The sequence below is a fragment of the Cherax quadricarinatus genome, chromosome 61, assembly GCF_038502225.1.
Source record: "Cherax quadricarinatus isolate ZL_2023a chromosome 61, ASM3850222v1, whole genome shotgun sequence".
Taxonomy (NCBI): Eukaryota; Metazoa; Arthropoda; class Malacostraca; order Decapoda; family Parastacidae; genus Cherax; species Cherax quadricarinatus.
This window is the reverse complement of record NC_091352.1, coordinates 19990645-20008627: the sequence shown is the minus strand read 5'-3', so window position 1 is coordinate 20008627 and position 17983 is coordinate 19990645. Positions and strand designations below refer to the sequence as shown.

The window sequence follows — 17983 nt, the reverse complement described above, 5'->3', positions numbered from 1 at the left end:
AGGAGACTTTAACTTTAGTCATGTTGATTGGAATTTCTTGACTGGGAATTTAGAATCATACGACTTCTTAGAAGTATTTCAGGATTGTTTTTTGAAGCAGTTTGTGACAGAACCTACAAGGGGAAATAACCTGCTTGACTTAGTTATGGCAAACAATGAATCCCTTGTTAATAATTTAGAAATTTCAGAGGAACTGGGTGCTAGCGACCACAAATCAATTACATTTAGCATTGAATGGAAGTACGATAGTAGCGATAACTCGGTAACAGTCCCAGATTTTCGCTTAGCAGATTACGATGGGCTTAGAAAACACTTATCTGTTGACTGGGGTAACGAAGAGAGCTATCAATATGACAGTTTTCTGAACACTATACATGCTGCTCAAAGAGCGTTTATCCCATATAAAGAAATTAGATCAAATAGAAATGACCCAAAATGGATGAATAATAGGCTCAAATATCTACTAGGGCATAAGAAAGGAATTTATAGGCGTATCAAAAGAGGTGAGGGTCATCTTATGAATCAGTATATTGACATTAAGAGGGACATTAAAAAGGGGATAAGAAAAGCTAAAAGGGACTATGAAATTAAAGTTGCTAGGGATTCTAAAACTAACCCAAAAAGTTTTTTCCAGGTCTATAGAACAAAAGTTAGAGATAAGATAGGTCCCTTTAAAAATAACTATGGGCACCTTACTGACAAAGAGAATGAAATGTGCTTGATTTTAAATAATTATTTTCTCTCAGTTTTTACACAGGAAGACACTAACAATATTCCAGTAATTAATTTTTACAGTGGGCTAGAAGAAGATAAATTATGTAACATCACAGTCACTAGTGAGATGGTTGTGAAGCAGATAGACAGACTGAAGCAAAATAAGTCGCCGGGTCCTGATGAGGTTTTTTCAAGGGTTCTTAAGGAATGCAAAATGGAACTCTGTGAACCATTAACTAATATTTTTAATTTATCTCTTCAAACAGGTGTCGTGTCTGATATGTGGAAGATGGCTAATGTAACTCCTATTTTTAAAACAGGGGACAAGTCGTTACCGTCAAATTACCGCCCAATAAGCCTGACCTCAATTGTAGGCAAATTACTAGTCAATTATAGCCGAGATTATAAGAAGCCATCTCGATAAGCATAGCTTGATTAATGATACTCAGGATGGATTCACAAGAGGCCGGTCTTGTCTAACTAATTTATTAACTTTCTTCAGTAAAGCTTTTGAGGCTGTTGACCACAATAAAGTATTTGATATTATTTACTTAGATTTTAGTAAGGCTTTTGATAGAGTTCCGCACCATAGACTGTTAAAGAAAGTGGCAGCTCATGGAATTGAGGGAAAAGTGCTCTCGTGGATCGAGTCATGGCTCAGTGACAGGAAGCAGAGTGTGTCCATAAATGGGGTTAAATCCGAGTGGGGATCTGTAACAAGTGGCGTTCCACAGGGATCAGTCTTGGGCCCGTTGTTGTTTATAATATATATCAATGATCTTGATGAGGGAATTACTAGTGATATGAGCAAATTCGCCGATGACACAAAGATAGGTAGGATAATTGATTCAAACGTAGATGTTATGGAACTTCAGGAGGATTTAAACAAACTCTATTCTTGGTCAGAAAAGTGGCAGATGCAGTTCAATGTAGATAAATGCAAGGTTCTAAGCTTGGGAGTGCCCATAACCCTAGTACTTATAAGTTAAATGATGTAGAACTTAGCCATACAGATTGCGAAAAGGACTTGGGGGTTATGGTGAGCAGCAACCTTAAACCAAGACAGCAATGCCTAAGCGTACGTAATAAGGCAAATAGATTACTGGGATTTATATCAAGAAGTGTAAGCAACAGAAGTCCAGAGGTCATACTGCAGCTTTATACATCATTAGTAAGGCCTCACCTAGATTATGCAGCTCAGTTCTGGTCTCCGTATTACAAAATGGACATAAACTCGTTAGAAAACATTCAGCGTAGGATGACTAAATTAATACATAGCATTAGAAATCTTCCGTATGAAGAAAGACTGAAGACTCTTAAGTTACATTCACTTGTTAGACGAAGAATGAGGGGAGACCTGATTGAAGTGTATAAGTGGAAGATAGGTATTAATAAAGGGGATATTAATAAGGTCTTGAGGATGTCTCTCCAAGAGAGAACCCGCAGTAATGGATTTAAATTAGATAAGTTTAGATTTAGAAAGGACATAGGAAAGTATTGGTTTGGAAATAGGGTAGTTGATGAGTGGAACAGTCTACCTAGTTGGGTTATTGAGGCTGGGACTTTGGGTAGTTTCAAATCTAGGTTGGATAAGTACATGAGTGGGAGGGGTTGGATTTGAGTGGGACTTTCACATCAGAGCTTATTTCTTGGGTGGCATTGAAAACTGGGTTGGGCAAATGTTTGTTAGTGGGATGAATTGTAAAGGACCTGCCTAGTATGGGCCAGCAAGCCTCCTGCAGTGTTCCTCCTTTCTTATGTTCTTATGTTCTAAGAAATTACATTTAGCACGTGAGAGGGCAGAGCCTGTGAAATGGGAAGGGTAGCCAAGACGGGAAAACGAATTATGAAGAGTGGAAATTTCTGCTGGAAGGAACTGAGGATCACAGATGCGGAGGGCACAGAGAAAGAGGGAGATAAGAACACTTTTCTTGACAGGGGGAAGCATGATAAGAAAAGTAGTGAATGTACATGCCACTGTCCATAGGTTTTCGGTAAATGAAAAAGAAAAAACCTGTATCTGAGCGGTGGACATGAACATCAAGGAAAGGAAGCAAGGAATTTTTTTCCCATTCAGCTTTAAACTTAATGGAAGGGGCAAGATTATTAAGAGCTTCAAGAAAAGGTTGGAAGAGACTGGAGTCATGAGGCCACAGAGCAAAGATGTCATCCACATAGAGGAGCCAGAGTGAAGGTTGCACATCGATGGTAGGAAGAAGAACAGTCTCGAAGTTTTTTTTTTGTTTTTTTTCAACAAGTCGGCCGTCTCCCACCGAGGCAGGGTGACCCAAAAAAGAAAGAAAATCCCCAAAAAGAAAATACATTCATCATCATTCAACACTATCACCACACTCACACATTATCACTGCTTTTGCAGAGGTGCTCAGAATACAACAGTTTAGAAGCATATATGTATAAAGATACACAACATATCCCTCCAAACTGCCAATATCCCAAACCCCTCCTTTAAAGTGCAGGCATTGTACTTCCCATTTCCAGGACTCAAGTCCGACTATATGAAAATAACCGGTTTCCCTGAATCCCTTCACTAAATATTACCCTGCTCACACTCCAACAGATCGTCAGGTCCCAAGTATCATTCGTCTCCATTCACTCCTATCTAACACGCTCATGCACGCTTGCTGGAAATCCAAGCCCCTCGCCCACAAAACCTCCTTTACCCCCTCTTTCCAACCCTTTCGAGGACGACCCCTACCCCTCCTTCCTTCCCCTATAGATTTATATGCTTTCCATGTCATTCTACTTTGATCCATTCTCTCTAAATGACCAAACCACCTCAACAACCCCTCTTCTGCCCTCTGACTAATGCTTTTATTATCTCCACACCTTCTCCTAATTTCCACACTCCGAATTTTCTGCATAATATTTACACCACACATTGCCCTTAGACAGGAAGTCTCGAAGTATTCCATGTAAAGATTAGCAGGGACAAGAGAGAGAGGAGAGCCCATAGCGACACCGAAGGTTTGAGAATATTTCCCTTGGAAGGAAAAGGAGTTAGTTCACACAGAGGCGGATAAGATCAAGAAAGACATCAATAGGTATAGGGAGATGTAGAAACCCTTCATGGGCCTTCTCTCTTGATTTCCTTAGAGATTCTCCAGAGCAGTCACTTAGATTTTGACCTCATTACACACCTTTCCATATCATTAAAAGTGTTGTAAACCATCAACTGAAGTCTTGCTCTCTATATAATAAAACACTGTTACTTCAGGTACACAAGAAAACTGTACCTTCATAAATTCTTCTCCAACCACAGGGAGTTCAGAACACATTTCCCATAAATACTATGGTCTCATGTCACTTGAAAAAACCTGGAATTAAAAAATATGTTCAGTCAGCATAGCCACCATTAAAACTAGAAAATCAACTTGCCTTGTGAAAGCCTTTAACTAAAATGTCTGGGACCCAGTCAGGTGGTACAGTACAGATATAAAGAACACTGTATAGGCTGGCACAGCACTGTTTATGATGTGTTATTAGTATCATGCATGGCAGTTTCAGTCTTGCTGGAGGTAATGAGATATTTTCTAACATGTTTTCTAACTTGTAAAGTAATAATCCATGTAAACTACAGTGAAACTAACCTTGCTCTTTTGGCCTGTGGAAAGCTTGACAATTACACCTTCAGTAATGCCCAGCAGCTTGGCTACTTTTAGCTCTTCCTCTCCCAGTGCCATATACTATCCAGGAAATATAAGAAAATTATTTGGTCTTTTTGAATACTGGTAAACTTTACAAAATATTCATGTTTAAAAAGTATATATTCTTGCTTAAAAATTAATTACATAATAGTGCTCAGTTTGAAAACTTGGTCCTCATACAGAGATGCAATCCCTTGACATTCTCTGTAGGATGCGCAAATTCATCATAGCACCAATAGTGATAAGGTAGAGGAATGAGAAGTCAACATGCAACGAGAACTAAAAGATGTATTTTAATAAGTAGATTATAAAAAATATAGCTTTGTAAGAACAAACTTTTTTTTACATTGAAAAAGACAAAATACAACTCTGGATTCTCATTGCTTTGCTGAAGTCTTAATGTGATAAATGTTTTGGCTCTGCTTCTCTTGCAGTTCTTATCTACAAGAATATTAAAAAGCCACATTTTGCTCTAGGTACCTGCTTAGACTCTCTGACGTACTTCAGCCAGAGCGCTCTGTAAGATACCAAAATCAGAGGCAGATCCAAAATTCTAGCCAAGAAAGGAGAAACTGGACATGGGTACATGGAAAATAAGTCACAGTACCACAGCTTGAGTAATTCTATCTTAAGACATGTCATGACTTGACGATAGTGAAGGATGGACAAACATCTAGTTTTCTCTCAAAAACGAGATAATTGTGGACCTGAGACACTATAATTACATGAACAGTGTGTAACAGCGAAGCTGAACAGGGGAGTGAATTTTTACACTTTTTTTTTTCAACACTTCGGCCATTTCCCACCAAGGCAGGGTGACCCAAAAAAGAAGATACTTTCAACATCATTCACCCCATCACTGTCTTCCCAGAGGCATGCCTAGACTACAGTTAAAAAATTGCTACAGACCAACTCCCCTCCTTCAGAATGCAGGCATTGTACTTTCTACCTCCAGAACTCGAGTCCAGCTACCTGGTTTCTCTGAATCCCTTCATAAAAGTTACTCTGTGCACACTCCAACAACACGTCAAGTCATAAAAATAATTCATCTCCACTTGCTCCTGTCTAACATACTCACACACGCTTGCTGAAAGTCCAAGCCCCTTGCACACAAAACCTTTATCCCCTCCCTCCAACCTTTCCTAGGATGACCACTACCCTACCTTCCTTCCATTACAGATTTATATCCCTTCCAAGTCATTCTATTTTGTTCCATTCTCTCCAAATGTCCACACCACCTCAACAACCTTTCCTCTGCCCTCTGGATAGTACTTTTAGAAACCCCCTGCACCTCTTTCTAATCTCCAAGCCATGGATTCTCTGCATTATATTCACACCGCACGTTGTCCTCAGACACGACATCTTCACTGCCTCCAGCCTTCTTGTTGCAACCTTCACTACCCATATAAAAGTGTTAGTACCACTATACTCTGATATATTCCCCTCTCTGCTTCCACAGATAACATTCTTTGTCTCTAGCCCAGTGGCTAACGTACTGGCCTGGAGTTTTACGACTCACTAGCAGTGAGTTCAAGCCCCACCCTCACCGTGGTTTGTTTGCAATCGTGTTATTACGATTTTGTGAGTTATGATTCACCTCGTCTTTCATAGACCCATTTGCTGACAAGTCCACTCCCAAATATCTGAATACATTCACTTCCTCCATAGTGTTAAGTTCTGAATATTCACTTTACCAACACCAATCTCTGGCTTAATCTTTTCTAAAAATTCACTGGGGAGTTTCACATCTGTGTATTAATACTGCACTATGAGGGGTACTGATCCATATAATACCCATGCTGAAGGAAGGGGATCTCCAGTGACAAAATATACAGCCCCACCCTATTCTGTTGCTTAACTTCTATCTCCATGTGGGTTTTAGAACACTGTATGACACCTTAGTAATATATGCGTGCATGTATGTTTGGAAAAACATTTATTACGAGTGATAATTATGTATAGCATACCATGAATTTTATGTACAGTGTATGTTTCAGAACTTGGACCAATATAGTCTGGTCAGTGTGATGATAATAATAACAATAATAATAATAATAAGGGAGGAGGAAGTTCGGGTGAGATATAAGCGACTATTGGCAGAAAGGTGGGCTAGTGCAAAGATGAGTAGTGGGAGGGGGGGTTGAAGAGGGTTGGAATAGTTTTAAAAATGCAGTATTAGAATGTGGGGCAGAAGTTTGTGGTTATAGGAGGGTGGGGGCAGGAGGAAAGAGGAGTGACTGGTGGAATGATGAAGTAAAGGGTGTGATAAAAGAGAAAAAGGTAGCTTATGAGAGGTTTTTACAAAGAAAAAGTGTTATAAGAAGAGCAGAGTATATGGAGAGTAAAAGAAAGGTGAAGAGAGTGGCGAGAGAGTGCAAAAGGAGAGCAGATGAAAGAGTGGGAGAGGCACTGTCAAGAAATTTTAATGAAAAAAAAAAAAAATTTGGAGCGAGTTAAACAAGTTAAGAAAGCCTAGGGAAAGTATGGATTTGTCAGTTAAAAACAGAGTAGGGGAATTAGTAGATGGGGAAAGGGAGGTATTAGGTAGATGGCGAGAATATTTTGAGGAACTTTTAAATGTTGAGGAAGAAAGGGAGGCGGTAATTTCATGCACTGGCCAGGGAGGTATACCATCTTTTAGGAGTGAAGAAGAGCAGAATGTAAGTGTGGTGGAGGTACGTGAGGCATTATGTAGAATGAAAGGGGTAAAGCAGCTGGAACTGATGGGATCATGACAGAAATGTTAAAAGCAGGGGGGAATATAGTGTTGGAGTGGTTGGTACTTTTGTTTAATAAATGTATGAAAGAGGGGAAGGTACCAAGGGATTGGCAGAGAGCATGTATAGTCCCTTTATATAAAGGGAAAGGGGACAAAAGAGATTGTAAAAATTATAGAGGAATAAGTTTACTGAGTATACCAGGAAAAGTATACGGTAGGGTTATAATTGAAAGAATTAGAGGTAAGACAGAATGTAGGATTGCGGATGAGCAGGGAGGCTTCAGAGTGGGTAGGGGATGTGTAGATCAAGTGTTTACATTGAAGCATATATGTGAACAGTATTTAGATAAAGGTAGGGAAGTTTTTATTGCATTTATGGATTTAGAAAAGGCATATGATAGAGTGGATAGAGGAGCAACGTGGCAGATGTTGCAAGTATATGGAATAGGTTAGGTTACTAAATGCTGTAAAGAGTTTTTATGAGGATAGTGAGGCTCAGGTTAGGGTGTGTAGAAGAGAGGGAAAATACTTCCTGGTAAAAGTAGGTCTTAGACAGGGATGTGTAATGTCACCATGGTTGTTTAATATATTTATAGATGGGGATGTAAAAGAAGTAAATGGTAGGGTGTTCGGGAGAGGGGTGGGGTTAAATTATGGGGAATCAAATTCAAAATGGGAATTGACACAGTTACTTTTTGCTGATGATACTGTGCTTATGGGAGATTCTAAAGAAAAATTGCTAAGGTTAGTGGATGAGTTTGAGAATGTGTGTAAAGGTAGAAAGTTGAAAGTGAACATAGAAAAGAGTAAGGTGATGAGGGTATCAAATGATTTAGATAAAGAAAAATTGGATATCAAATTGGGGAGGAGGAGGAGTATGGAAGAAGTGAATGTGTTCAAATACTTGGGAGTTAACGTGTCGGCGGATGGATTTATGAAGGATGAGGTTAATCATAGAACTGATGAGGGAAAAAAGGTGAGTGGTGTGTTGAGGTATATGTGGAGTCAAAAAACGTTATTTGTGGAGGCAAAGAAGGGAATGTATGAAAGTATAGTAGTACCAACACTCTTATATGGATGTGAAGCTTGGGTGGTAAATGCAGCAGCGAGGAGATGGTTGGAGGCAGTGGAGATGTCCTGTCTAAGGGCAATGTGTGGTGTAAATATTATGCAGAAAATTCGGAGTGTGGAAATTAGGAGAAGGTGTGGAGATAATAAAAGCATTAGTCAGAGGGCAGAAGAGGGGTTGTTGAGGTGGTTTGGTCATTTAGAGAGAATGGATCAAAGTAGAATGACATGGAAAGCATATAAATCTATAGGGGAAGGAAGGAGGGGTAGGGGTCGTCCTTGAAAGGGTTGAAAAGAGGGGGTAAAGGAGGTTTTGTGGGCGAGGGGCTTGGACTTCCCGCAAGCGTACATGAGCGTGTTAGATAGGAGTGAATGGAGACGAATGATACTTGGGACCTGACGATCTGTTGGAGTGTGAGCAGGGTAATATTTAGTGAAGGGATTCAGGGAAACCGGTTATTTTCATATAGTCGGACTTGAGTCCTGGAAATGGGAAGTACAATGCCTGCACTTTAAAGGAGGGGTTTGGGATATTGGCAGTTTGGAGGGATATGTTGTGTATCTTTATACGTATATGCTTCTAAACTGTTGTATTCTGAGCACCTCTGCAAAAGCAGTGATAATGTGTGAATGTGGTGAAAGTGTTGAATGATGATGAAAGTATTTTCTTTTTGGGGATTTTCTTTCTTTTTTGGGTCACCCTGCCTCGGTGGGAGACGGCCGACTTGTTGAAAAAAAAAAAAAAAAAAAAAAAAAAAAAAAAAAAAAAAATAAATATATATATATATAATATATATATATATATATATATATAATATATATATAATATATATATATATATATAATATAGTCCTGGATATATATATAGTTTAAAAACTGTAGTATATATAATATGGTGATATAATCGGCCGGTGTGATAATATAAAAATATATATATATATATATATATATATATATATATATATATATATATATATATATATATATATATATATATATATATATATATATATATATATCACTGCTTTTGCAGAGGTGCTCAGAATACAACAGTTTAGAAGCATATACGTATAAAGATACACAACATATCCCTCCAAACTGCCAATATCCTAAACCCCTCCTTTAAAGTGCAGGCATTGTACTTCCCATTTCCAGGACTCAAGTCCGACTATATGAAAATAACTGGTTTCCCTGAAACCCTTCACTAAATATTACCCTGCTCACACTCCAACAGATCGTCAGGTCCCAAGTACCATTCGTCTCCATTCACTCCTATCTAACATGCTCACGCACGCTGCTGGATAAATAAAATCAAAGGGTTAAAAGTTCCTAAATCAACAAAGTGCTCTCAAGATAAAACAAATATAATGTATGTAGTCTACATGAATACCAGATTTTGTCTCAAAAACAAACAAATATGTAATTAGATAACTTACTGCCTTGTAGTAAACATCAGGTATGATACTGACAGAGTTGACAATATCATAAGATATGACAAGATATAAGAGATGCAGATGACTGTTGACAGCCAAATTCTCCCGGGCCAAACACAAGTCCTTGTATAAATGGCTTGCCAAGCTCAGATCAATACTACCTGAACATAATTAATATGAATTAATACTCACATTCTTTGTCACTAACAATTTCCATCAATAGCAAATATTTATTTTCTAGTATGTTCAAGACATGTACAACACATAGGGTATTTTATGACGGTAACTCTTCACCCATCAGACTATCAATCCTAGGGGACAGAACATCCTAGGTGTTACACATGTGTCTTTACCCCACAGTCAGTCAGAAATGAAGTAACTAGCACTTGAAGCACTAATTTTTTTCACTGAATAATAAAACTTTATTTAAAACAAAACATAATCATGCCTGAAGATCACTACAAACATGTACTTAGAAGAGGAACCTTATGACGACATTTCAGTTGATCCTGGACCAAATGGTCCAGAATCAACTGGACTAAAACTAAAATCTGCAAATACAAAAATCAAGCCCACACAACAAATGTTTCAGATTTGGATTCATTTTGGCTTTCAGAGACCCTATCTTTGTAATATTTCACTTAAATCTGGTTAATATTGACTTTCATAAGAAATGTTGACTAAAATAATGAAAATTGGCTGTCAGAAAAACATTAGACAAATCAATTTGCTTGCTACTCACTAGTAAAATCTTTGAAAAATTTAAATGTGAGAATACAAATAGATGCCCCTCAATTTATAGGAACAACTATCCTGCAGCATGTTAGACAATCTACTCTTTCAACCAGGTGTTCATAATTTCATTACTGTTTAACACACTGGATATTTCCTACTAAAGCAGAAAGGTCCAAAGAGAGAAAACATTCAGCATTGCTCATTCAACAGCTGTCTTTACAGAAGAGCACAGGCTTGATGTTCAAGCCCCTACCTATAGAAACAGCCTTCACCAACATCACTTGTACCCTTCCTGTAACAGCCCCACCACCACCACCTTCCATCCACCCCTGATTTCTATGCCCTCTTGGCCACTTCATCTTGCTCCACGCTTTCTAAATAACCTAGCTATCTCTACAACCACTTTTCTGCTTCCTGAATTATATACTTATATCATCTAACTTCCTTGCTCCTTGTTTTTTACATGATACTCACACTCCATTTACAATGCCTTAAGTCACAGTATTATGTCTTTTTTGTTATTTAGGGAACACATTTGAAAAACAGTTGCGGAGATCTTCCATGGGGGATATGACAGTTTAAAATGTGAATATTTCAGATTGAAGTTGTGGTCACAGGGTGAGCTCAACCTTGGGATGTCACAGAAATTGATATCCAGGGAGCTCAAACCCTCCCATTCGCCTTAAGATCATCATCAATAATCTCAAAAATATCCTGACTGGCTTTACTTGGTCTATTCAAGCAGTTTACTCTATTTTTTCTAACTACACTATTCACTACAAGCCACCACAAAAATCACTTGAATATGTATTATACAACTATATTATTAAGTATACTGAGTATACCAGGAAAAGTGTACGGTAGGGTTATAATTGAAAGAATTAGAGGTAAGACAATGTAGAATTGCGGATAAGCAAGGATGTTTCAGAGTGGGTAGGGGATGTGTAGATCAAGTGTTTACATTGAAACATACATGTGAACAGTATTTAGATAAAGGTAGGGAAGTTTTTATTGCATTTATGGATTTAGAAAAGGCATATGATAGTGGATAGGGAAGCAATGTGGCAGATGTTGCAAGTATATGGAAAAGGTGGTAAGTTACTAAATGCTGTAAAGAGTTTTTATGAGTACAGTGAGGCTCGGGTTAGGGTATGTAGAAGAGAGGGAGACTACTTCCCAGTAAAAATAGGTCTTAGACAGGGATGTGTAATGTCACCATGGTTGTTTAATATATTTATAGATGGGGTTGTAAAAGAAGTAAATGCTAGGGTGTTCAGCAGAGGGGCGGGATTAAATTATGGGGAATTAAATACAAAATGGGAATTGACACAGTTGCTTTTTGCTGATGATACTGTGCTTATGGGAGATTCTAAAGAAATATTGCAAAGGTTAGTAGATGAGTTTGGGAGTGTGTGTAAAGGTAGAAAGTTGAAAGTGAACATAGAAAAAGAGTAAGGTGATGAGGGTATCAAATGATTTAGATAAATAAAAATTGGATATCAAATTGGGGAGGAGGAGTATGGAAGAAGTGGATGTTTCCAGATATTTGGGAGTTGACATGTCAGCGGATGGATTTATGAAGGATGAGCCTAATCATAGAACTGATGAGGGAAAAAAGGTGAGTGGTGCGTTGAGGTACATGTGGAGACAAAAACATTATCTATGGAGGCAAAGAAGGGAATGTATGAAAGTATAGTAGTACCAACACTCTTATATGGGTGTGAAGCTTGGGTTGTGAATGCAGCAGCGAGGAGGCGGCTGGAGGCAGTGGAGATGTCCTGTCTAAGGGCAATGTGTGGTGTAAATATTATGCAGAAAATTCGGAGTGTGGAAATTAGGAGAAGGTGTGGAGTTAATAAAAGTATTAGTCAGAGGGCTGAAGAGGGGTTGTTGAGGTGGTTTGGTCATTTAGAGAGAATAGATCAAAGTAGAATGACATGGAGAGCATATAAATCTGTAGGGGAAGGAAGGCGGGGTAGGGGTCGCCCTCGAAAAGGTTGGAAGGAAGGGGTAAGGGAGGTTTTGTGGGCGAGGGGCTTGGGCTTCCAGCAGGCGTGCATGAGTGTGTTCGATAGGAGTGAATGGAGACGAATTGTATTTGGGACCTGACGATCTGTTGGAGCGTGAGCAGGGTAATATTTAGTGAAGGGATTCAGGGAAACCGGTTATTTTTACATAGCTGGACTAAAGTCCTGGAAATGGGAAGTACAATGCCTGCACTCTAAAGGAGGGGTTTGGGATATTAGCTGTTTGGAGGGATATGTTGTGTATCTTTATACGTATATGCTTCTAAACTGTTGTGTTCTGAGCACCTTTGCAAAAACAGTGATTATGTGTGAGTGAGGTGAAAGTGTTGAATGATGAAAGTATTTTCTTTTTGGGGATTTTCCTTCTTTTTGGATCACCCTGCCTCGGTGGGAGACAGCCGACTTGTTAAAAAAAAAAAATTATTTTAAAATATGATTCTGGCATATAGTATATACAGTACTAACAGAAGGAACCGTGTTGCCTCTGACATTGTCTTTGGTTGAAAACGGGCATTTTCTAGGGTGTTTGTTTTTGGCTGTTTCTTGGTATCAATTGATAGAATAGATGGCATACTATTAAAAGAGATAATTTTGATCAGTTTCAGACCAGAAGCAGCTTGAAGCAGGGTTCAAATTGGTGAAAATATTCAATTTTTGGTGATTTTCCTTAAGAAAGGTAGAGCCTATTTCCCCCTCCCAGTCTGTTTTGAGTTTTTTTTTTTTCCTAGGTCTGCTTCAACTATTAGGGCAGCCTAAACCATGACCAATTATATTTTATTTTTGGGTGATGGATTAAAATGGAGGGCAAGTTTTTGATAGGGGTGGCATGAGGAAGTGATTAATGAAAGAGGAATGGTTTCTTTGTTGGGTGGAATATCCACTGTGCTTATTTTGAACTTTGTGTAAAATTGGCCAAATTACTCATTTCTGTGCACTTCATAGGGTAGTTCTCATTTATGAATGGGCAGTTTCTTATACGTAATCGAAAGAACGAAAGGCATACTAGCAAAATAGCTAGAACTGACTCAAACTGAGAACTGAATTGACTTAAAGTAAGACTCAAAATGAAGAAAATCACCAATGCATTCATTGCATCAGGACTGCCCCAACTTTGTACCTAGGTAATACAGTAAGTTTTCCCAAAAATGTCTCATCTGGCTCCAATACCTTCAGGGAAAGATTTTCTACCATTTAAAAAGACTTTTTTTTAATCGTTTCACTATCAGCACTCTTAATTTCAAGATCACGACAGTGAAAGGGCTTTTCATTTACAACACTGAATACTGTAAGTTCATACTGCGATTCTTTTCTGTCTCATTTTTGTTAATATTAATAATTAACATAACAGTCAGGAAAGAATGGCTATGGTAGAATGCCTTATTTAATTTGGTCTATCATCATAACTCTGAAAACTAGACTGTCAACCTTATGTGAAAATTATTTATTTCTTATCTATTTAGAAACCATGTATTTTCTTAATTTTCAGGATTCCAATCTTCCAACTATTGCTATAATATCTTAGGCAGCCAAGTATTAGATACCTGCAAAAAAATAAATTCTTTCTTAGACTGGAGTTGACCACAGTCCTACAACCACTGGAAAATTTAAACTAAATGAAGAAAAAAATTACACCTCTGCTCGTGTAGCTACTAACAGGTACAATAATTAAAAATTAGGTAATTACAAACCAGTTTCTTTACTCTAAAGAATTGTTAACTGTTGATTTCTACCCTAAGATACTTATAATCTATAACAAAGAGCAACACAATATACAGTACCTTTGATAGCCGCTCGGCCAAATCTACTGACCACAAATATATCATCATCAGTAAATGGACTACTGAGCTCTGGTGTGTTGTCCATTGACTTTGATGCTGGTGTAATAGAAATTCTTTTACTAAATTCTTCACAAGGCTGATGACATCCTGCACTCTCTAAAACAAGAAAAACACATCACAACTTCAATCTTTTAACAGGTTTTTTATAATGTGTAAAAATTAAGGAAAACTACTACTTTACATGCTACTTTTTATGACCCAAAATAATTCAGCAAGAAAATTGAATTCATCCTTAAATTGAAAAAAAAAAAAAAAATAATCATACAATGAAACAAAATATTTTTCACCCTGCCTCGGTGGGAGACGGCCAACTTGTTGAAAAAAAAAAAATAGAGAATATACAAAAACTACACCTGTCAATCTTTTTTCTTCATTCAGTTATGTTCAAATTTTATATTATTTTTTATTAATACATCGGCCATTTCCCACCAAGGTAGGGTGACCTGAGAAAGAATAACTTTCATCATTCAATCCATCACTGTCTTGCCTGAGGCACACTTACACTACAGTTAAAAAACTGCAACATTAACACCCCTCCTTCAGAGTGCAGGCACTGTACTTCCCATCTCCAGGACTCAAGTCCAGCCTGCCAATTTCCCTGAATCCTTTCATAAATATTACCCTGCTCACACTCCAACAGCACGTCAAGTCCTAAAAACCATTTGTCTCCATTTGCTCCTATCTAACACACTCATGCATGCTTGCTGGAAGTCCAAGCCCCTCGCACACAAAACCACCTTTACCCACCTCCCTCCAACCTTTCCTAGGCTGACCTCTACCCCGCCTTTCCTCCACTACAGATTTATACACTCTCGAAGTCATTCTATTTTGTTCTATCCTCCTACTCTACGTGTACGAACTACCTCAGCAACCCCTCCTCAACCCTCTGGATAATAGTTTTAGTAATCCTGCACCTCCTAATTTCCAAACCATGAATTCTCTGCATTATATTCACACCACACATTGCCCTCAGACACAACATCTTCACTGCCTCCAGCCTTCTTGTTGCAACATTCACCACCCATGTACTGACATTTTTGGTACAAACATCAGCATCTACTATATGAAAAAAAAAAAAAGAGAGATGTATGTACACTGGTCCCAGCCTACAGACAGAACCTGTTTAAGCGAAAGCACTGTCTGAACCACTTGCTATGATTTACAAAAGGTCAATGAACACAGGGAAGTTGCCAAGGATCTGGAAGACAGCAACCATCATACCTATATTCAAGAAAGGAGATAGGCAGAAGGAACTGAACTACAGTCCAGTTTTACTGACATGTATACCAAGCAAGGTAATGGATAAGGTACTCAAGAGAGTAGTAGAGCACTTGGAGAGAAGTGATTTCATAAACAACCAACATGGGTCCAGAGATGGCAAGTTGCATCTTGCAACTATTTGGAATTCTATGACAAAGCAACAGGAAAGAGAGGGTTTGATGGATTGTATTTTTTTTTAGATTGTAAGCAGGCATCTGGTACTATACCTCACATGAGACTAGAGCAAAAACTTGAGAAGCAAACAGGAATAACTGGGCACATACTCTGGTGGATCAAAGAGTACCTCAAGGGTAGGAAGCAAAGAGCAATTGCCTGGGAAGAGATGTCAGAATGGGTAAGAGTAACAAGAGGTGTACTGCAAGGTTTGGTATTAAGACCAGTGATGGTTCTGGTTTATGTGAACACATACCAGATAGAATTGAGCCAGATGTACTGTAGCTATTTGTTGATAATGTAAACTAATGAGAATTCAAACAGACGAGGACAGGGAAAGGCTGCAAACAGATCTGGACAAACTGCAGGACTGGTCAGATAAGTAGTTGCTTGAATTCAACCCCAGCTAATACAAGGTTAGAGGAAGATTGGGAAGGGACCAGAAGACCATATACAGTATAGACTATGGGGACAAAGGCTGCAGACCTCATTGAAGGAGAAGGAACTGGGAATAAGCAGTGCCTACCATATCACCAGAATCACACATCAACCAAATAACCTGTGACCAATGCTTGCCTGACAAATCTAAGAGTGGCATACAGGAATCTCAACAAAGAATCATTCCAGATGCTTTATACAACATATGTCAAGCTCATCTTGGAATATGCATTACTAGTATGGAACCCACACCTGTGGAGGCACATTAAGAAATTGGAGGAAGCACAAAAATATGCAATGAGACTAGTTTTACTGCCAAGGAGTACAAGCTATGAAAAATAGCTAAAGGAAATGAATTTAATGACCCTAGAGGACAAAAGGCCCAGGGAATGTATGATATACACAAAAACTCAATAGGAATTGATAAGGAAGACAGCAACAGGCTATTTGAGAGGCAGGGGCACAACTGAAAGTTAAATACACAGATGAGTAACAGGGATATCAGGAAGTGCTTTTTCAGTCTCAGGGTGGTCAGGATGTGGAATGACCTTGATACCAAACTAATGCACAATTATCTTGCTCATCTATTTGTTGGTGCTGTATACCATTATTATAATGAAGCAGCAATGAGTCTGCTGAAGAAAGCCAAGATGTAACAGGGACTGAAGAACTTTACAAGTTTGATTTTGATAGACATGAAGCAATTGTAGCCAGCATTCTTAACAATAGCGCGTCACAGACATCTACCTCGGGATCCTTTTCCAAAACACAAGAGCAGCAGCATCCAAAAAGAAACGTGCTGATATTTGTTATTAGCAAGTGTAAGACGGAAACCTGTAATTGTTTTACATGATGGAAGGACTGCTGGTGTCTTTTTTTCTGTCTCAAACATGCAAGGTTTCAGGTACACCTTGCTACTCTTATTTACACTTAGGTCACACTACATATGCATGTACAAGCATATATATACACACACACCCCTCTGGGTTTTCTTCTATTTTCTTACTAGGTCTTGTTCTTGTTTATTTCCATTTATCTCCATGGCGAAGTGGAACAGAATTCTTCCTCCGTAAGCCATGCTTGTCGTGAGAGGCAACTAAAATGCCAAGAGCAAGGGTCGAGTAACCCCTTCTTCTGTATTCATTAATAAATTTAAAAAAGAGAAACTTTCGTTTTTTATTTCTGGGCCTCCCTGCCTCTGTGGGATACAGCCGGTTTGTTGAAAGATGATGATGTGTGTTAATACAAAAATAAACACAGAAATAAACATGTATATGGTAATGGCATTACTGCCAGAAAGAAATTGGAAAGAAAATGATAGTTTTCCATCTCTGAGTTCATATTCTCTTCAGTAGAGAGCAAAAGATTGTTCAGTATTGGAGGGAACATCTACTCTGTTCACAGGAACGGATTAGCTTTTAAAATAGGAAGATGCTGCAGCAAGGAGGCAGCTTGAGGCAATGGAGATGTTATGTCTAAGGGCAATGTGTGGTGTAAATATTATGCAGAGAATTTGTAGTGTGGAAATTAGGAGGAAGTGTGGAGTTACTAAAGTATTATTCAGAGGGCAGAGGAGGGGTTATTGAGGTGGAGCAAAATAGGATGACTTTGAGGGTGTATAAATCTGTAGTGGAGGGAAGGAGGGGTAGGGGTCATCCTAGAAAAGGATGGGAGGGGGATGAAAGAGGTGTTGTGTACAAAGGACTTGGACATACAGCAGGCATGTGTGAGCATGTTGAATAAGAGTGAATGGAGACAAATGGTTTTTGGGGCTTGATGAGCTGTTGGAGTGTTAGCAGGGTAATATTTTGTGAAAGGATTCAGGAAAACTAGTTAAACAGATTTGAGTCCTAGAAGTGGGAAGTACAATGCTTGTATTTTAAAAAGAGGGGTTTGGGATACTAGCTGTCTG

At 38.5% G+C, this 17983-nt stretch overlaps 2 protein-coding genes across 4 annotated transcripts in view; one reads left to right on the top strand and one right to left on the bottom strand.

The window, feature by feature from the left end:
• Window positions 1–17983, top strand: part of LOC128699309 (TLC domain-containing protein 3A) — a 623909-nt gene that overhangs the window by 388096 nt on the left and 217830 nt on the right. The window lies entirely within an intron of this gene.
• Window positions 1–17983, bottom strand: part of mus301 (mutagen-sensitive 301) — a 122247-nt gene that overhangs the window by 31030 nt on the left and 73234 nt on the right. For all 3 annotated transcript variants that reach the window (XM_070098269.1, XM_070098271.1, XM_070098270.1), the window contains exons 15-17: window positions 14140–14295; window positions 9603–9760; window positions 4323–4418 (exon numbers count right to left, since the gene is read on the bottom strand). In XM_070098269.1, the coding sequence (XP_069954370.1) occupies window positions 4323–4418; window positions 9603–9760; window positions 14140–14295 (410 nt within the window). The remainder of the gene's footprint in view (window positions 1–4322; window positions 4419–9602; window positions 9761–14139; window positions 14296–17983) is intronic.